This window comes from Oncorhynchus keta, unplaced genomic scaffold, assembly GCF_023373465.1.
Source record: "Oncorhynchus keta strain PuntledgeMale-10-30-2019 unplaced genomic scaffold, Oket_V2 Un_contig_14805_pilon_pilon, whole genome shotgun sequence".
NCBI lineage: Eukaryota > Metazoa > Chordata > Actinopteri > Salmoniformes > Salmonidae > Oncorhynchus > Oncorhynchus keta.
In genome coordinates this window covers 134,293-156,500 of record NW_026278959.1, presented here as the reverse complement: position 1 = coordinate 156,500, position 22,208 = coordinate 134,293, and the positions used below count along the sequence as shown (strand labels likewise).

Genomic DNA, 22,208 nt, shown 5'->3' with positions numbered 1-22,208 from the left:
GAGTACACAGCAATGACATCTCTATGGGAGTAACTGTATTATACCATTCTGGATGACCCATCCATGTGAGAATTTACCTCTTGTTGTTTTATAGTTCTCTTCAACTTTTTGTGTGGGGTTATGATTTGAATGTTTTGAAATCTGCTTCATACACCCTTGGTTAAATGTTTGAATCATTCATTTGGGTGAACTGCTTCAATAAGGTCAAGTCTTTAACTAGATTTGCCTCAGGTGCATAAATAATATCTCCAGACAGTACATGTGGCTGAAACAGAAATATCTCCAGACAGTAGACGTGGCTGAAGCTTGGAGGTGATCAGTGTTATTAACTAATAGCCTCAGACATTAGACATGGCTGAAGCTTGGAGGTGATCAGTGTTATTAACTAATAGCACCAGACAGTAGACCTGGCTGAAGCTTGGAGGTGATCAGTGTTATTAACTAATAGCGCCAGACAGTAGACCTGGCTGAAGCTTGGAGGTGATCGGTGTTAATAACTAATAGCGCCAGACAGTAGACCTGGCTGAAGCCTGGAGGTGATCAGTGTTATTAACTACTAGCGCCAGACAGTAGACCTGGCTGAAGCCTGGTGGTGATCAGTGTTATTAACTAGTAGCACCAGACAGTAGACCTGGCTGAAGCCTGGAGGTGATCAGTGTTATTAACTAATAGCACCAGACAGTAGACCTGGCTGAAGCCTGGAGGTGATCAGTGTTATTAACTAATAGCACCAGACATTAGACCTGGCTGAAGTGTGGAGGTGATCAGTGTTATTAACTAATGGCGCCAGACAGTAGACCTGGCTGAAGCCTGGAGGTGATCAGTGTTATTAACTAATAGCGCCAGACAGTAGACCTGGCTGAAGCTTGGAGGTGATCAGTGTTATTAACTAATAGCGCCAGACAGTAGACCTGGCTGAAGCCTGGAGGTGATCAGTGTTATTAACTAATAGCACCAGACAGTAGACCTGGCTGAAGCCTGGAGGTGATCATTGTCATTAACTAATAGCGCCAGACAGTAGACCTGGCTGAAGCCTGGAGGTGATCAGTCTTATTAACTAATAGCACCAGACAGTAGACCTGGCTGAAGCCTGGAGGTGATCAGTGTTATTAACTAATAGCGCCCAGGAACAGTGGGTTAACTGCCTTGTTCAGGGGCAGAACGATAGATTTTTACCTTGTCAGCTCGGGGATTCGATCCAGCAACCTTTCAGTAACTGGCCCAAAGGTCTAACCACTAGGTTACCTGCTGATAGTTTCGTTTAGTAACAGTCACTTGGTTTAGTAACACTAACATACGGTATCGTCCGTGTCAGTCAGCTGTCAATCATCGCTCTTTGTCCTGGGTTGTTTTGATTAGGGCACAGTGTAGCAAAAAATATTCCGCAACAGATATGAATGTTTTACTCAGACACTGCAGCACCTCCGTCTGTCAGCCAAACCTCCCTGCTCTGGCAGGCCTGTGTCTCATTCATTGGAAACAAACGGAAGAAAACAGACTGGGAGGGACTAGTTGAACTTGTCCAATAAGAATTGCTCATTTTAGTTTCCGTCGCAAAAGATTTTGCTATGCTGTGTCCTAATGAATATGAGCCTCTAGGCCTACGTATCATGCACAATATATCCCTGGCATTCCTTGCTAGCATTTCTACTAGCATTAGCTTACTACGAGGCCCAGTAAATCCTATCTATCCCACCATTTCTACTAGCATTAGCTTACTACGAGGCCCAGTAAATCCTATCTATCCCACCATTTCTACTAGCATTAGCTTACTACGAGGCCCAGTAAATCCTATCTATCCCACCATTACTGCTGGCATTAGTCCAAGCATTACTGCTACAGGAGCTTTACTATAACTGCTGCATTACTATGAGACCCAGAAATACCAACGTTTTTTATGAAGACCTATCCCAAGATTTAGGATTATTGCTACAGTACCCATTCTATGAAGCATTTACAGCAGTACTGTGAATCGTTGTAGCCTCAACATGAAGCATTACTATGAAGCATTATAGCATTACTATGAAGCATTATAGCATTACTATGAAGCACTATAGTATTACTATGGAATAGTATAGCATTACCATTAAGCATTTTAGCATTATTATTAAGCATTACAGCATTACTATTAAGCATTATAGCATTACTGTTAAGCATTATAGCATTACTGTTAAGCATTATAGCATTACTGTTAAGCATTATAGTATTACTGTTAAGCATTATAGCATTACTGTTAAGCATTATAGCATTACTGTTAAGCATTATAGCATTACTATTAAGCATTATATCATTACTATTAAGCATTATAGCATTACTATTAAGCATTATAGCATTACTATTATGCATTATAGCATTACTATTAAGCATTATAGCATTACTGTTAAGTATTATAGTATTACTGTTAAGCATTATAGTATTACTTTGAAGCATTGTAGATTTACTATGAGGCAATGTAGCATTACCATGAAGCATTATAGCATTACCATGAAGCATTATAGTACTACTATGAAGCATTGTAGCATTACTATGAAGCATTATAGCACTGCCATGTTGCGTTATAGCATCACCATGAAGCACTGTAGAATTACCATTAAGCATTATAGCATTTAAATGAAGCATTATAGCATTACTATGAATCATTACAGCATTACCATGAAGCATTATAGCATTCCTATGAACAATTAGAACATTATCATGAAGCATTACATTATATACAGCTGTAATACAACTACAGTACCCATAATGCAGTGTGTCTGTGTTTGTGAATGTTACTTTGCAGAGTAATCCCACCATGTGACCCTACAGCTGATGATAGACTCTACCACATCTGCATCTCTGCCATTTCTGTAAGTCCATGATGTACTACACTACCCATCATTCTCTGTTGTTTGTATGTCCATGATGTACCACAGTACCCAGAATTATCTATTGTCTGTAAGTCCATGATGTACTACAGTACCCATCATTCTCTGTTGTTTGTATGTCCATGATGTACCACAGTACCCAGAATTATCTCTTGTCTGTAAGTCCATGATGTACTACAGTACCCATAATGCTCTGTGTAACATATCTGGTTGTTTCTGTTATGCTGGGCGTACAGTACACAACTTTCAAAATCTTAACATTGCTGAGCTTCTCACATTAAACAACTACGTTTCCTGTAGTTTTATGTCTTGCCAACGTAGTGGTACGTCGACTAACTGATCTGACACAGACGGGGTCCCACACTAATAAACTCAGCACAATAAACTGTGTTAATTTGCATCAAACTTAAAATGTGTAAATATTTGTATGAATGTAAAAAGATTCAACAACTGAGACATAAATTGAACAAGTTCCACAGACATGTGACTAACAGAAATGGAATAATGTGTCCCTGAACAAAGGGGGGTCAAAATCAAAAGTAACAGTCAGTTTCGGGTGTGGCCACCAGCTGCATTAAGTACTGCAGTGCATCTCCTCCTCATGGACTGCACCAGATTTGCCAGTTCTTGCTGTGAGATGTTACCCCACTCTTCCACCAAGCACCTGCAAGTTCCCAGACATTTGTGGAGGGAATGACCCTAGCCCTCACCCGCCGATCCAACAGGTCCCAGACGTGCTCAATGCGATTGAGATCCGGGCTCTTCACTGGCCATGGAAGAACACTGACCTTCCTGTCTTGCAGGAAATCACAAACAGAAAGAGCAGTATGGCTGGTGACATTGCCATGCTGGAGGGTCATGTCAGGAAGAGCCTGCAGGAAGGGTACCACATGAGGGAGGAGGGTGTCTTCCCTGTAACGCACAGCGTTGAGATTGCCTGCAATGACCACAAGCTCAGTCCGATGATGCTGTTTCACACCACCCCAGACCATGACGGACCCTCCACCTCCAAATCGATCCCGTTCCCGAGTACAGGTCTCGGAGTAACGCTCACTGTTTCGACGATAAATGCGAATCCAACCAGCACCCCTGGTGAGACAAAACAGTGACTCGTCAGTGATGAGCACTTTTTGCCAGTTCTGTCTGGTCCAGCGACGGTGGGTTTGTGCCTTACAGGTGACGCTGTTGGCCAATGATGTCAGGTGAGGACCTGCCTTACAACAGGCCTACAAGACCTGAGTCCAGCCTCTCTCAGCCTATTGCGGACAGTCTGAGCACTGATGGAGGGATTGTGTGTTCCTGGAGTAACTGGGAAAGTTGATGTTGCCATCCTGTACCTGTCCCGCAGGTGTGATGTTTGGATGTACCGATCCTGTGCAGGTGTTGTTGATCAGCTGTCCTCATAGTGGCCACATCTGCAGTCCTCATGCCTCCTTGCTGCATGACTCGGGCAGTTGTTGTTGCCATCCTGTACCTGTCCCGCAGCTGTGATGTTTGGATGTTCCGATCCTGTGCAGGTGTTGTTTCACGTGGTCTGCCACTGCGAGGACGATCAGCTGTCCGTCCTGTCTCCCTTTAGCGCTGTCTTAGGCGTCTCACAGTATGGACATTGCAATTTATTGCCCTGGCCACATCTGGAGTCCTCATGCCTCCTTGCAGCATGCCTAAGGCATGTTCACCCAGATGAGCAGGGATCCTGGGCATCTTTCTTTTGGTGTTTTTCAGAGTCAGTAGAAAGGCCTCTTTAGTGTCCTAAGTTTTCATAACTGGGACCTTAAATTGCCTACCGTCTGTAAGCTGTTAGTGTCTTAACGACCGTTCCACAGGTGTATGTTCATTAATTGTTTATGGTTCACTGAACAAGCATGGGAAACAGTGTTTAAACCCTTTACAATGGATTTTTACGAATTTTCTTTGAAAGACAGGGACGTTTCTTTTTTTTGCTGAGTTTAGGATGTGATGATCCTCCATACCATAATGTCTCACTAAAACAATGGCGGGATTGTTAATGTAGCTACAATGAGCTGTGGCTCAAAGCAGCCTAGCTTTCTGTCAGAAATTCTAGCCAACGTTTAGATTTTTAATAACATTGCTAATGAACTTCCGAGCTGTAACAATTTGACACGTTGGCTTTGGTTAAAGGCAGAAATATGAGGATGTCTTGGACTGCTCAATGACGGGATCGGTAGCCCTCAGATTGTGTCTCTGTCGAGCATCGTGACGACCGCGCATCCCGAGATTTTGTCTTCGATCTCAAAAACATGTCAGGGACAGCTAAATCAGGGCCAAAATCATGTAAACTGTTGCTCTGGTCCACCTGAACCAGACTGTTCTGGCTCTGGTCCACCTCAACCTGACTGTTCTGGCTCTGGTCAACCTGAACCTGACTGTTCTGGCTCTGGTCCACCTGAACCAGACTGTTCTGGCTCTGGTCCACCTGAACCTGACTGTTCTGGCTCTGGTCCACCTGAACCAGACTGTTCTGGCTCTGGTCCACCTGAACCTGACTGTTCTGGCTCTGGTCCACCTCAACCAGACTGTTCTGGCTCTGGTCCACCTGAACCTGACTGTTCTGGCTCTGTCCACCTCAACCAGACTGTTCTGGCTCTGGTCCACCTCAACCTGACTGTTCTGGCTCTGGTCCACCTGAACCTGACTGTTCTGGCTCTGGTCCACCTGAACCTGACTGTTCTGGCTCTGGTCCACCTGAACCAGACTGTTCTGGTTCTGGTCCACCTGAACCTGACTGTTTTGGCTCTGGTCCACCTCAACCTGACTGTTCTGGCTCTGGTCCACCTCAACCAGACTGTTCTGGCTCTGGTCCACCTGAACCTGACTGTTCTGGCTCTGTCCACCTCAACCAGACTGTTCTGGCTCTGGTCCACCTCAACCTGACTGTTCTGGCTCTGGTCCACCTGAACCTGACTGTTCTGGCTCTGGTCCACCTGAACCTGTCTGTTCTGGCTCTGGTCCACCTGAACCAGACTGTTCTGGTTCTGGTCCACCTGAACCTGACTGTTCTGGCTCTGGTCCACCTCAACCAGACTGTTCTGGCTCTGCTCCACCTCAACCTGACTGTTCTGGCTCTGGTCACCTCAACCTGACTGTTCTGGCTCTGGTCCACCTGAACCTGACTGTTCTGGTTCTGGTCCACCTCAACCTGACTGTTCTGGCTCTGGTCCACCTAAACCTGACTGTTCTGGCTCTGGTCCACCTGAACCTGACTGTTCTGGCTCTGGTCCACCTGAACCAGACTGTTCTGGTTCTGGTCCACCTGAACCTGACTGTTCTGGCTCTGGTCCACCTCAACCAGACTGTTCTGGCTCTGCTCCACCTCAACCTGACTGTTCTGGCTCTGGTCACCTCAACCTGACTGTTCTGGCTCTGGTCCACCTGAACCTGACTGTTCTGGTTCTGGTCCACCTCAACCTGACTGTTCTGGTTCTGGTCCACCTCAACCTGACTGTTCTGGCTCTGGTCCACCTAAACCTGACTGTTCTGGCTCTGGTCCACCTGAACCTGACTGTTCTGGCTCTGGTCCACCTAAACCTGACTGTTCTGGCTCTGGTCCACCTGAACCTGACTGTTCTGGCTCTGGTCCACCTAAACCTGACTGTTCTGGCTCTGGTCCACCTCAACCTGACTGTTCTGGCTCTGGTCCACCTGAACCTGACTGTTCTGGCTCTGGTCCACCTGAACCAGACTGTTCTGGCTCTGGTCCACCTGAACCTGACTGTTCTGGCTCTGGTCCACTTGAACCTGACTGTTCTGGCTCTGGTCCACCTGAACCTGACTGTTCTGGCTCTGGTCCACCTGAACCAGACTGTTCTGGCTCTGCTCACCTCAACCTGACGGTTCTGGCTCTGGTCCACCTGAACCTGACTGTTCTGGCTCTGCTCACCTCAACCTGACGGTTCTGGCTCTGCTCACCTCAACCAGACGGTTCTGGCTCTGCTCACCTCAACCAGACGGTTCTGGCTCTGCTCACCTCAACCAGACGGTTCTGGCTCTGCTCACCTCAACCAGACGGTTCTGGCTCTGCTCACCTCAACCAGACGGTTCTGGCTTGACTCAGCACAGTTTGACTCAACACAGTTTGTCTCAACGGAGTTTGTCTCAACACAGTTTGACTCAACACAGTTTGACTCAGCACAGGTTGTCTCAACACAGTTTGTCTCAGCACAGGTTGTCTCAACACAGTTTGTCTCAACACAGTTTGTCCCAGCACAGTTTGTCCCAGCACAGTTTGTCCCAGCACAGTTTGTCTCAGCACAGTTTGTCCCAGCACAGTAGTGTGAAAAGCCCATTATGACACCATTATGTCATTACTTCACACACGTCTCACTCTCTATCCTCTTCACGTTTACACCACCTCTTCAGCCACATTCCCACTCTGTAATCCCAGGTGTAAAATGACTGTCTGATACTGTATAAAGCCATCAGTAACAACTCTTACACGATAAGGTTGTCTAGGTCAATATATAAATCAAATCAAATGGTATTTATAAAGCCCTTCTTACATCAGCTGATATCTCAAAGTGCTGTAAAGAAGCCCAAGCCTATAAAACCACAAACAGCCAAGCAATGCAGGTGTTGAGGCCAATATACCATGGTCTTTCCTGTAGATAAGATTACAGTCTGATTTCAACACCATTGGTATGGTCTTCTGTAAGGACTTTATGTAACCTGATGTATTTATCCAGTAAACCTGTAGTGTTATATATCGACGGTACCATAGCTGATAACCCTCCAATCCACAACTAAACTACAGATTAAGAAGTTAATTTTTTTACTGCGGAGATGAAACCAGTCCGTTTTGGCTAAACATTCCACTCTTTGAACTCAATGTCATGTGTTTTTACTCCAAACAGGAATTTAAGGCCAAACACCATACCATAAAAGTTATTTTTTCTTCCGTTTAGCATATCACAATCAACTTTTACCCGTTTGTTTCTATTACAAATATTGTATTAAAATATGCTAATGTATCATTAAATATGTGCAAATGAACTTTTCAGGACACTAGATTAAGTGAGCTGTGAAGTCACTCTAGGTCAATACTGCTCAGTGAGCTGTGAAGTCACTCTAGGTCAATACTGCTCAGTGAGCTGTGAAGTCACTCTAGGTCAATACTGCTCAGTGAGCTGTGAAGTCACTCTAGGTCAATACTGCTCAGTGAGCTGTGAAGTCACTCTAGGTCAATACTGCTCAGTGAGCTGTGAAGTCACTCTAGGTCAATACTGCTCAGTGAGCTGTGAAGTCACTCTAGGTCAATACTGTTCAGTGAGCTGTGAAGTCACTCTAGGTCAATACTGCTCAGTGAGCTGTGAAGTCACTCTAGGTCAATACTGCTCAGTGAGCTGTGAAGTCACTCTAGGTCAATACTGCTCAGTGAGCTGTTAAGTCACTCTAGGTCAATACTGCTCAGTGAGCTGTGAAGTCACTCTAGGTCAATACTGCTCAGTGAACTGTGAAGTCACTCTAGGTCAATACTGCTCAGTGAGCTGTTAAGTCACTCTAGGTCAATACTGCTCAGTGAGCTGTGAAGTCACTCTAGGTCAATATTGCTCAGTGAACTGTGAAGTCACTCTAGGTCAATACTGCTCAGTGAGCTGTGAAGTCACTCTAGGTCAATACTGCTCAGTGAGCTGTGAAGTCACTCTAGGTCAATACTGCTCAGTGAGCTGTGAAGTCACTCTAGGTCAATACTGCTCAGTGAACTGTGAAGTCACTCTAGGTCAATACTGCTCAGTGAGCTGTGAAGTCACTCTAGGTCAATACTGCTCAGTGAGCTGTGAAGTCACTCTAGGTCAATACTGCTCAGTGAGCTGTTAAGTCACTCTAGGTCAATACTGCTCAGTGAGCTGTGAAGTCACTCTAGGTCAATACTGCTCAGTGAACTGTGAAGTCACTCTAGGTCAATACTGCTCAGTGAGCTGTGAAGTCACTCTAGGTCAATACTGCTCAGTGAGCTGTGAAGTCACGCTAGGTCAATACTGCTCAGTGAGCTGTGAAGTCACTCTAGGTCAATACTGCTCAGTGAACTGCGAATCCACTCTAGGTCAATACTGTTCAGTGAGCTGTGAAGTCACTCTAGGTCAATACTGCTCAGTGAGCTGTGAAGTCACTCTAGGTCAATACTGCTCAGTGAGCTGTGAAGTCACTCTAGGTCAATACTGCTCAGTGAGCTGTGAAGTCACTCTAGGTCAATACTGCTCAGTGAGCTGTGAAGTCACTCTAGGTCAATACTGCTCAGTGAGCTGTGAAGTCACTCTAGGTCAATACTGCTCAGTGAGCTGTGAAGTCCTGACTAATTGTGACCCAGTGAGACCCATGGAAACCCTTTTGTTGTGGGGTCTCCCACCCCCAGTCTTTGGTCTGACCCAGGGGAGAGGGCAGGGGGTCCACAGCTGCACAAGTGTCAAGGGTCAAATGGGTCGGGCAGAAGGACCAGACAGATGTGGCCAACTGAGATAACTGAAATGTCTCCTGGACTAATTGGTCTGTCTCCCGTTCTGTGGTGCAGCTGGTGGTCATGTTGATCCTAGCATTCCTTGCCAGGAGGATGAAGCTGGCGGATGGGCAGAAAAGGAGTTTACTCAGGTGAGACGCTCTTCTCTTACCCCATATTATAATCTTAGACTTCAACAAATACCTTTAAATGGCATCCTAATCCTCCCTTCTGTGGGAAAGTGAATTTACAAACGGAATAGGACTTTTTATTTTATTTAAATGATACCCCCCCAACCCTGCCGTCCACTCTGTTGCATCACATGACATCATATATCAAACCTGAAGCAGCTTGGTTCTAACATCCTGGTTCTAAATATTTTCCTGTTTGATCCCCAGCCCAGTGAACTTCCTGGACCACACGCAACACAAGGGCTTAGCTGTAGCAGTGTTTGGAGTGCTGTTCTGCAAACTGTTTGGTCTGGTCATAGCACCAAACCCTCTTCCCTTCACCACAGACCAAGCCAACAAACGTAAGGAGCAGGAAGATGTAGAAAATTGTGAAATGATATAGATCGGAGTAGTGTTTTGTTCCACAATTATTAGGAGTTCACAGCGAAACCTATTGTCATTCTTAGATCATTATTTTCTCCTTAAAGGGAAACTTCACCGCTACACTCTATTTGGGGTGTTTTTCCTGTCAGACATCATATCCTGTCAGACATCACATCCTGTCAGACATCCTGTCAGACATCACATCCTGTCAGACATCCTGTCAGACATCATATCCTGTCAGAAATCACATCCTGTCAGACATCACATCCTGTCAGACATCACATCCTGTCAGACGTCACATCCTGTCAGACATCACATCCTGTCAGACATCACATCCTGTCAGACATCACATCCTGTCAGACATCCTGTCAGATAATACCACATAATACTACTGATGAAAGGTGTTTCAGACATAATACTACTGATGAAAGGTGTTTCAGATATAATACTACTGATGAAAGGTGTTTCAGATATAATACTACTGATGAAAGGTGTTTCAGATATAATACTACTGATGAAAGGTGTTTCAGATATAATACTACTGATGAAAGGTGTTTCAGATATAATACTACTGATGAAAGGTGTTTCAGATATAATACTACTGATGAAAGGTGTTTCAGACATAATACTACTGATGAAAGGTGTTTCAGATATAATACTACTGATGAAAGGTGTTTCAGATATAATACTACTGATTAAAGGTGTTTCAGATATAATACTACTGATGAAAGGTGTTTCAGATATAATACTACTGATGAAAGGTGTTTCAGATATAATACTACTGATGAAAGGTGTTTCAGATATAATACTACTGATGAAAGGTGTTTCAGATATAATACTACTGATGAAAGGTGTTTCAGATATAATACTACTGATGAAAGGTGTTTCAGATATAATACTACTGATGAAAGGTGTTTCAGATATAATACTACTGATGAAAGGTGTTTCAGATATAATACTACTGATGAAAGGTGTTTCAGATATAATACTACTGATGAAAGGTGTTTCAGATATAATACTACTGATGAAAGGTGTTTCAGACATAATACTACTGATGAAAGGTGTTTCAGACATAATACTACTGATGAAAGGTGTTTCAGATATAATACTACTGATGAAAGGTGTTTCAGACATAATACTACTGATGAAAGGTGTTTCAGACATAATACTACTGATGAAAGGTGTTTCAGATATAATACTACTGATGAAAGGTGTTTCAGATATAATACTACTGATGAAAGGTGTTTCAGACATAATACTACTGATGAAAGGTGTTTCAGATATAATACTACTGATGAAAGGTGTTTCAGACATAATACTACTGATGAAAGGTGTTTCAGATATAATACTACTGATGAAAGGTGTTTCAGATATAATACTACTGATGAAAGGTGTTTCAGATATAATACTACTGATGAAAGGTGTTTCAGATATAATACTACTGATGAAAGGTGTTTCAGATATAATACTACTGATGAAAGGTGTTTGTGTAAAACATGAAGACTGATCACCAGGATGTGTAAAACATGAAGACTGATCCTCAGGATGTGTAAAACATGAAGACTGATCATCAGGATGTGTAAAACATGAAGACTGATCATCAGGATGTGTAAAACATGAAGACTGATCCTCAGAATGTGTAAAACATGAAGACTGATCACCAGGATGTGTAAAACATGAAGACTGATCCTCAGGATGTGTAAAACATGAAGACTGATCACCAGGATGTGTAAAACACGAAGACTGATCATCAGGATGTGTAAAACATGAAGACTGATCCTCAGGATGTGTAAAACATGAAGACTGATTATCAGGATGTGTAAAACATGAAGACTGATCATCAGGATGTGTAAAACATGAAGACTGATCCTCAGGATGTGTAAAACATGAAGACAGATCATGAGGATGTGTAAAACATGAAGACTGATCACCAGGATGTGTAAAACATGAAGACTGATCTTCAGGATGTGTAAAACATTATGACAGTCAAGTTGTTTATTGTTACAGTTGAAGTCGGAAAGTTTACATCCACTTAGGTTGGAGTCATTAAAACTAGTTTACATCCACTTAGGTTGGAGTCATTAAAACTAGTTTACATCCACTTAGGTTGGAGTCATTAAAACTAGTTTACATACACTGAGGTTGGAGTCATTAAAACTAGTTTACATACACTTAGGTTGGAGTCATTAAAACTAGTTTACATACACTTAGGTTGGAGTCATTAAAACTAGTTTACATACACTTAGGTTGGAGTCATTAAAACTAGTTTACATACACTTAGGTTGGAGTCATTAAAACTAGTTTACATCCACTTAGGTTGGAGTCATTAAAACTAGTTTACATACACTTAGGTTGGAGTCATTAAAACTAGTTTACATACACTTAGGTTGACCCCAAGCATACTTCCAAAGTTGTTATACGATAGCTTAAGGACGGCAAAGTCAAGGTATTGGAGCAGCCATCACAAAGCCCTGACCTCAATCCTATAGAACATTTGTGCACAGAACTGTAAAGCGTGTGCGAGCAAAGAGGATGGGTCCTTTATGTTGTTGCTCATGGGTCCTTTATCTTGTTGCTCATGGGTCCTTTATCTTGTTGCTCATGGGTCCTTTATCTTGTTGCTCATGGGTCCTTTATCTTGTTGCTCATGGGTCCTTTATCTTGTTGCTCATGGGTCCTTTATGTTGCTGCTCATGGGTCCTTTATGTTGTTGCTCATGGGTCCTTTATCTTGTTGCTCATGGGTCCTTTATGTTGTTGCTCATGGGTCCTTTATCTTGTTGCTCATGGGTCCTTTATGTTGTTGCTCATGGGTCCTTTATGTTGTTGCTCATGGGTCCTTTATCTTGTTGCTCATGGGTCCTTTATCTTGTTGCTCATGGGTCCTTTATGTTGTTGCTCATGGGTCCTTTATGTTGTTGCTCATGGGTCCATTAAGACATGTTGTTGCTCATGGGTCCTTTATGTTGTTGCTCATGGGTCCTTTATGTTGTTGCTCATGGGTCCATTATCTTGTTGCTCATGGGTCCATTATGTTGCTGCTCATGGGTCCTTTATGTTGTTGCTCATGGGTCCATTAAGACATGTTGTTGCTCATGGGTCCTTTATGTTGTTGCTCATGGGTCCATTATGTTGTTGCTCATGGGTCCATTATCTTGTTGCTCATGGGTCCATTATGTTGCTGCTCATGGGTCCTTTATGTTGTTGCTCATGGGTCCTTTAAGACATGTTGTTGCTCATGGGTCCTTTATGTTGTTGCTCATGGGTCCATTATGTTGTTGCTCATGGGTCCATTATGTTGCTGCTCATGGGTCCTTTATCTTGTTGCTCATGGGTCCATTAAGACATGTTGTTGCTCATTGGTCCTTTATGTTGTTGCTCATGGGTCCTTTATGTTGCTGCTCATGGGTCCTTTATGTTGCTGCTCATGGGTCCTTTATGTTGATGCTCATGGGTCCTTTATGTTGTTGCTCATGGGTCCTTTATCTTGTTGCTCATGGGTCCTTTATGTTGTTGCTCATGGGTCCATTATGTTGTTGCTCATGGGTCCTTTATGTTGTTGCTCATGGGTCCATTATGTTGCTGCTCATGGGTCCTTTATCTTGTTGCTCATGGGTCCTTTATGTTGTTGCTCATGGGTCCTTTATGTTGATGCTCATGGGTCCATTATGTTGTTGCTCATGGGTCCTTTATCTTGTTGCTCATGGGTCCTTTATCTTGTTGCTCATGGGTCCTTTATCTTGTTGCTCATGGGTCCTTTATCTTGTTGCTCATGGGTCCTTTATGTTGCTGCTCATGGGTCCTTTATGTTGATGCTCATGGGTCCATTATGTTGTTGCTCATGGGTCCTTTATCTTGTTGCTCATGGGCCCTTTATCTTGTTGCTCATGGGTCCTTTATGTTGCTGCTCATGGGTCCTTTATGTTGATGCTCATGGGTCCATTATGTTGTTGCTCATGGGTCCTTTATGTTGTTGCTCATGGGTCCTTTATGTTGTTGCTCATGGGTCCTTTATGTTTTTGCTCATGGGTCCATTATGTTGTTGCTCATGGGTCCTTTATGTTGTTGCTCATGGGTCCTTTATGTTGTTGCTCATGGGTCCATTATGTTGTTGCTCATGGGTCCATTATGTTGCTGCTCATGGGTCCTTTATCTTGTTGCTCATGGGTCCATTAAGACATGTTGTTGCTCATTGGTCCTTTATGTTGTTGCTCATGGGTCCTTTATGTTGCTGCTCATGGGTCCTTTATGTTGCTGCTCATGGGTCCTTTATGTTGATGCTCATGGGTCCTTTATCTTGTTGCTCATGGGTCCTTTATCTTGTTGCTCATGGGTCCTTTATCTTGTTGCTCATGGGTCCTTTATCTTGTTGCTCATGGGTCCTTTATGTTGCTGCTCATGGGTCCTTTATGTTGATGCTCATGGGTCCATTATGTTGTTGCTCATGGGTCCTTTATCTTGTTGCTCATGGGTCCTTTATCTTGTTGCTCATGGGTCCTTTATGTTGCTGCTCATGGGTCCTTTATGTTGATGCTCATGGGTCCATTATGTTGTTGCTCATGGGTCCTTTATGTTGTTGCTCATGGGTCCTTTATGTTGTTGCTCATGGGTCCTTTATGTTGTTGCTCATGGGTCCTTTATCTTGTTGCTCATGGGTCCTTTATGTTGTTGCTCATGGGTCCTTTATCTTGTTGCTCATGGGTCCTTTATGTTGTTGCTCATGGGTCCTTTATGTTGTTGCTCATGGGTCCTTTATCTTGTTGCTCATGGGTCCTTTATCTTGTTGCTCATGGGTCCTTTATGTTGTTGCTCATGGGTCCTTTATGTTGTTGCTCATGGGTCCATTAAGACATGTTGTTGCTCATGGGTCCTTTATGTTGTTGCTCATGGGTCCTTTATGTTGTTGCTCATGGGTCCATTATCTTGTTGCTCATGGGTCCATTATGTTGCTGCTCATGGGTCCTTTATGTTGTTGCTCATGGGTCCATTAAGACATGTTGTTGCTCATGGGTCCTTTATGTTGTTGCTCATGGGTCCATTATGTTGTTGCTCATGGGTCCATTATCTTGTTGCTCATGGGTCCATTATGTTGCTGCTCATGGGTCCTTTATGTTGTTGCTCATGGGTCCATTAAGACATGTTGTTGCTCATGGGTCCTTTATGTTGTTGCTCATGGGTCCATTATGTTGTTGCTCATGGGTCCATTATGTTGCTGCTCATGGGTCCTTTATCTTGTTGCTCATGGGTCCATTAAGACATGTTGTTGCTCATTGGTCCTTTATGTTGTTGCTCATGGGTCCTTTATGTTGCTGCTCATGGGTCCTTTATGTTGCTGCTCATGGGTCCTTTATGTTGATGCTCATGGGTCCTTTATGTTGTTGCTCATGGGTCCTTTATCTTGTTGCTCATGGGTCCTTTATGTTGTTGCTCATGGGTCCATTATGTTGTTGCTCATGGGTCCTTTATGTTGTTGCTCATTGGTCCATTATGTTGCTGCTCATGGGTCCTTTATCTTGTTGCTCATGGGTCCTTTATCTTGTTGCTCATGGGTCCTTTATCTTGTTGCTCATGGGTCCTTTATGTTGCTGCTCATGGGTCCTTTATGTTGATGCTCATGGGTCCATTATGTTGTTGCTCATGGGTCCTTTATGTTGTTGCTCATGGGTCCTTTATGTTGTTGCTCATGGGTCCTTTATGTTGTTGCTCATGGGTCCATTATGTTGTTGCTCATGGGTCCTTTATGTTGTTGCTCATGGGTCCTTTATGTTGCTGCTCATGGGTCCTTTAAGATGGAAATGACCTCAAGTCAATAATAACCATTTGGGTGATTGGTTGAGGCTTCTTGGGTGTGTGACATTACTCTGAGCCCTTACAAAACACAAAACATGGCGGGCAGTTTTCTCGCCTCGGATCTGAAACCACCAACTTCAATGACAGTTAATTAAAACATTCCTGTGACAATAACACCTAGCAGGGCTCGCTAGCTAACTGCAGTGTGTGAGTCATCTCAGTAGTTCTTTGACAATAACACCTAGCAGGGCTCGCTAGCTAACTGCAGTGTGTGAGTCATCTCAGTAGTTCTTTGACAATAACACCTAGCAGGGCTCGCTAGCTAACTGCAGTGTGTGAGTCATCTCAGTAGTTCTTTGACAATAACACCTAGCAGGGCTCGCTAGCTAACTGCAGTGTGTGAGTCATCTCAGTAGTTCTTTGACAATAACACCTAGCAGGGCTCGCTAGCTAACTGCAGTGTGTGAGTCATCTCAGTAGTTCTTTGACAATAACACCTAGCAGGGCTCGCTAGCTAACTGCAGTGTGTGAGTCATCTCAGTAGTTCTTTGACAATAACACCTAGCAGGGCTCGCTAGCTAACTGCAGTGTGTGAGTCATCTCAGTAGTTCTTTGACAATAACACCTAGCAGGGCTCGCTAGCTAACTGCAGTGTGTGAGTCATCTCAGTAGTTCTTTGACAATAACACCTAGCAGGGCTCGCTAGCTAACTGCAGTGTGTGAGTCATCTCAGTAGTTCTTTGACAATAACACCTAGCAGGGCTCGCTAGCTAACTGCAGTGTGTGAGTCATCTCAGTAGTTCTTTGACAATAACACTGTTACCTAGCAGGGCTCGCTAGCTAACTGCAGTGTGTGAGTCATCTCAGTAGTTCTTTGACAATAACACCTAGCAGGGCTCGCTAGCTAACTGCAGTGTGTGAGTCATCTCAGTAGTTCTTTGACAATAACACCTAGCAGGGCTCGCTAGCTAACTGCAGTGTGTGAGTCATCTCAGTAGTTCTTTGACAATAACACCTAGCAGGGCTCGCTAGCTAACTGCAGTGTGTGAGTCATCTCAGTAGTTCTTTGACAATAACACCTAGCAGGGCTCGCTAGCTAACTGCAGTGTGTGAGTCATCTCAGTAGTTCTTTGACAATAACACCTAGCAGGGCTCGCTAGCTAACTGCAGTGTGTGAGTCATCTCAGTAGTTCTTTGACAATAACACCTAGCAGGGCTCGCTAGCTAACTGCAGTGTGTGAGTCATCTCAGTAGTTCTTTGAAAATAACACCTAGCAGGGCTCGCTAGCTAACTGCAGTGTGTGAGTCATCTCAGTAGTTCTTTGACAATAACACCTAGCAGGGCTCGCTAGCTAACTGCAGTGTGTGAGTCATCTCAGTAGTTCTTTGACAATAACACCTAGCAGGGCTCGCTAGCTAACTGCAGTGTGTGAGTCATCTCAGTAGTTCTTTGACAATAACACCTAGCAGGGCTCGCTAGCTAACTGCAGTGTGTGAGTCATCTCAGTAGTTCTTTGACAATAACACTGTTACCTAGCAGGGCTCGCTAGCTAACTGCAGTGTGTGAGTCATCTCAGTAGTTCTTTGACAATAACACCTAGCAGGGCTCGCTAGCTAACTGCAGTGTGTGAGTCATCTCAGTAGTTCTTTGACAATAACACCTAGCAGGGCTCGCTAGCTAACTGCAGTGTGTGAGTCATCTCAGTAGTTCTTTGACAATAACACCTAGCAGGGCTCGCTAGCTAACTGCAGTGTGTGAGTCATCTCAGTAGTTCTTTGACAATAACACCTAGCAGGGCTCGCTAGCTAACTGCAGTGTGTGAGTCATCTCAGTAGTTCTTTGACAATAACACTGTTACCTAGCAGGGCTCGCTAGCTAACTGCAGTGTGTGAGTCATCTCAGTAGTTCTTTGACAATAACACCTAGCAGGGCTCGCTAGCTAACTGCAGTGTGTGAGTCATCTCAGTAGTTCTTTGACAATAACACCTAGCAGGGCTCGCTAGCTAACTGCAGTGTGTGAGTCATCTCAGTAGTTCTTTGACAATAACACCTAGCAGGGCTCGCTAGCTAACTGCAGTGTGTGAGTCATCTCAGTAGTTCTTTGACAATAACACCTAGCAGGGCTCGCTAGCTAACTGCAGTGTGTGAGTCATCTCAGTAGTTCTTTGACAATAACACCTAGCAGGGCTCGCTAGCTAACTGCAGTGTGTGAGTCATCTCAGTAGTTCTTTGACAATAACACTGTTACCTAGCAGGGCTCGCTAGCTAACTGCAGTGTGTGAGTCATCTCAGTAGTTCTTTGACAATAACACCTAGCAGGGCTCGCTAGCTAACTGCAGTGTGTGAGTCATCTCAGTAGTTCTTTGACAATAACACTGTTACCTAGCAGGGCTCGCTAGCTAACTGCAGTGTGTGAGTCATCTCAGTAGTTCTTTGACAATAACACCTAGCAGGGCTCGCTAGCTAACTGCAGTGTGTGAGTCATCTCAGTAGTTCTTTGACAATAACACTGTTACCTAGCAGGGCTCGCTAGCTAACTGCAGTGTGTGAGTCATCTCAGTAGTTCTTTGACAATAACACTGTTACCTAGCAGGGCTCGCTAGCTAACTGCAGTGTGTGAGTCATCTCAGTAGTTCTTTGACAATAACACCTAGCAGGGCTCGCTAGCTAACTGCAGTGTGTGAGTCATCTCAGTAGTTCTTTGACAATAACACCTAGCAGGGCTCGCTAGCTAACTGCAGTGTGTGAGTCATCTCAGTAGTTCTTTGACAATAACACTGTTACCTAGCAGGGCTCGCTAGCTAACTGCAGTGTGTGAGTCATCTCAGTAGTTCTTTTGTAAAACACCTCACCTAGCGAAATTCTAATTTGCGGCTAGCTAGCTAACGCATTAGCTCGGCTGCTTCTAGACTCGGGAGCTCATGAGGGTTCAGGAGCCAGTGAGTTTGATCATTTCACCATGGGCAACAACAGCTTGTTACAAATTAGTTTTCAGCCAAATATGTTAAGCTAATGGTTAGTTTATCCATTGCCCAATGAATTTAGAACGATAGCTACTGGCTGATATTGAGCCCTGGAGCCCACTGGTGAGACATGATTACACCATGGGCAACAATAACTGGCGACTATTTTGTTTCCTGTAAAATGTGTCAAACTTATCGTTAGTTTTTCTGCATTTAGACTCCTTACATCGGTCTTCAAAGGCCCAGTAAGTCAACAGAAGCTGGCAGATTAATTACTTACAAACAACAGCTGCAAATTCCAACAAAACGAGGTTTTAAAGTTCTAACAGCACTATCATGAATCAGGCAAAGCAATTTGTGGGGTTAGATTGCAGTATTTCATTTCATTTCATAGAACAAATGTTGTTGTGTTTTAGCACATTTGTCAAACTGGCTTTAGCCACAGAGGGAGCAGGCCTGGGGGAATTGCCTTGCAACATTATACCTAGGAGGGAATCAAAGTCAGCATAGTCACAAATTCCCGAGTCCGAACAGACATCTAAAATGGAAAAAATATATACGATTTCATCTAATAGGGTCTTACAATCTTGTGTCCGACATGGCCGGTTCTAGACAGCCCTGTGGGTCTGTGAAGCATTGTGGATAGTGAGTCATACTCCTAACCAGATATTATAGTCTGATTCACTGTTTGATTTACTAGCTGGGGAGACATTTGAAAAGAGGGGCATCTGTTCGAAAGGAAAGCTCGAGTCAGAGGTGTAAAAACCAATATGTTAACACAATACTCAGATCAGTTGGATCATTCATGCAATAGTTGTTGTTACATAATATTTTTTTTTTCTACATGTGACTTTTCTTTTCGACTTAGCAAAAGCTTTATACGCTTTGTGTTGAAATTACGGAAGACTTTACTAAGCAACCAGTACCCCACTGTTATACTGTACACACAAGCTCAAACAGCTGCGGGGCAGTATAGTAACAGCTGAGGGACAGTTTAGTAACAGAGAGACAGTATAGTAACAGCTGAGGGACAGTATAGTAACTGCTGAGGGGCAGTATAGTAACAGAGAGACAGTATAGTAACAGCTGAGAGACAGTATAGTAACAGCTGAGAGACAGTATAGTAACAGAGAGACAGTATAGTAACAGAGAGACAGTATAGTAACAGCTGAGAGACAGTGTAGTAACAGCTGAGAGACAGTATAGTAACAGAGAGACAGTATAGTAACAGAGAGACATTATAGTAACAGCTGAGGGACAGTATAGTAACAGCTGAGAGACAGTATATTAACATAGAGACAGTATAGTAACAGAGAGACAGTATAGTAACAGCTGAGGGACAGTATAGTAACAGAGAGACAGTATAGTAACAGAGAGACAGTATAGTAACAAAGAGACTGTATAGTAACAGCTGAGAGACAGTATAGTAACAGCTGAGGGACAGTATAGTAACAGCTGAGATACAGTATAGTAACAGCTGAGAGACAGTATAGTAACAGAGAGACAGTATAGTAACAGAGAGACAGTATAGTAACAGCTGAGAGACAGTATAGTAAGAGCTGAGGTACAGTATAGTAACAGAGAGACAGTATAGTAACAGCTGAGAGACAGTATAGTCACAGAGAGACAGTATAGTAACAGAGAGACAGTATAGTAACAGCTGAGGGTCCGTATAGTAACAGAGAGACAGTATAGTAACAGAGAGACAGTATAGTAACAGCTGAGAGACAGTATAGTAACAGAGAGACAGTATAGTAAGAGCTGAGGGACAGTATAGTAACAGAGAGACAGTATAGTAACAGAGAGACAGTATAGTAACAGAGAGACAGTATAGTAACAGAGAGACAGTATAGTAACAGAGAGACAGTATAGTAACAGCCGAGAGACAGTATAGTAACAGAGAGACAGTATAGTAACAGCTGAGGGACAGTATAGTAACAGAGAGACAGTATAGTAAGAGCTGAGGGACAGTATAGTAACAGAGAGACAGTATAGTAACAGAGAGACAGTATAGTAACAGAGAGACAGTATAGTAACAGAGAAAAAGTATAGTAACAGAGAGACAGTATAGTAACAGAGAGACAGTATAGTAACAGAGAGCCAGTATAGTAACAGAGAGACAGTATAGTAACAGCTGAGGGACAGTATAGGAACAGAGAGACAGTATAGTAACAGAGAGACATTATAGTAACAGAGAGACAGTATAGTAACAGAGAGACAGTATAGTAACAGAGAGACAGTATAGTAACAGCTGAGGGACAGTATAGTAACAGAGAGACAGTATAGTAACAGAGAGACATTATAGTAACAGAGAGACAGTATAGTAACAGACATTTACATTTACATAGTAACAGAGAGACAGTATAGTAACAGAGAGACAGTATAGTAACAGCTGAGAGACAGTATAGTAACAGAGAGACAGTATAGTAACAGAGAGAGAGTATAGTAACAGAGGGACAGTATAGTAACAGCTGAGGGACAGTATAGTAACAGCTGAGGGACAGTATAGTAACAGAGAGACAGTATAGTAACAGAGAGACATTATAGTAACAGAGAGACAGTATAGTAACAGACATTTACATTTTTACATTTACATTTACATTTACATAGTAACAGAGAGACAGTATAGTAACAGAGAGACAGTATAGTAACAGCTGAGAGACAGTATAGTAACAGAGAGACAGTATAGTAACAGCTGAGAGACAGTATAGTAACAGAGAGACAGTATAGTAACAGCTGAGAAACAGTATAGTAACACAGAGACAGTATAGTAACAGCTGAGAGACAGTATAGTAACAGAGAGACAGTATAGTAACAGAGAGACAGTATAGTAACAGCTGAGAAACAGTATAGTAACACAGAGACAGTATAGTAACAGCTGAGGGACAGTATAGTAACAGAGAGACAGTATAGTAACAGAGAGACAGTATAGTAACAGCTGAGAGACAGTATAGTAACAGAGAGACAGTATAGTAACAGCAGAGAGACAGTATAGTAACAGAGAGACAGTATAGTAACAGAGAGACAGTATAGTAACAGCTGAGAGTCAGTATAGTAACAGAGAGACAGTATAGTAACAGCTGAGAGACAGTATAGTAACAGAGAGACAGTATAGTAACAGAGAGACAGTATAGTAACAGAGAGACAGTATAGTAACAGCTGAGAGACAGTATAGTAACAGAGAGACAGTATAGTAACAGAGGGACAGTATAGTAACAGAGAGACAGTATAGTAACAGAGAGACATTATAGTAACAGAGAGACAGTATAGTAACAGAGAGACAGTATAGTAACAGCTGAGAGACAGTATAGTAACAGAGAGACAGTATAGTAACAGCTGAGAGACAGTATAGTAACAGAGAGACAGTATAGTAACAGCTGAGAAACAGTATAGTAACACAGAGACAGTATAGTAACAGCTGAGAGACAGTATAGTAACAGAGAGACAGTATAGTAACAGAGAGACAGTATAGTAACAGCTGAGAAACAGTATAGTAACACATAGACAGTATAGTAACAGCTGAGGGACAGTATAGTAACAGAGAGACAGTATAGTAACAGAGAGACAGTATAGTAACAGCTGAGAG

General features: G+C 43.2%; 1 protein-coding gene across 1 annotated transcript in view; it reads left to right on the top strand.

Annotated features, from left to right (window-relative positions):
- LOC127918757 (receptor for retinol uptake stra6-like) overlaps nucleotides 1-22,208 on the top strand; it is a 142,214-nt gene that overhangs the window by 871 nt on the left and 119,135 nt on the right. Inside the window, exons 2-4 of the mRNA XM_052501943.1 lie at nucleotides 2,780-2,846; nucleotides 9,391-9,467; nucleotides 9,714-9,847. Coding sequence (XP_052357903.1) covers nucleotides 2,780-2,846; nucleotides 9,391-9,467; nucleotides 9,714-9,847 — 278 coding nt within the window. The remainder of the gene's footprint in view (nucleotides 1-2,779; nucleotides 2,847-9,390; nucleotides 9,468-9,713; nucleotides 9,848-22,208) is intronic.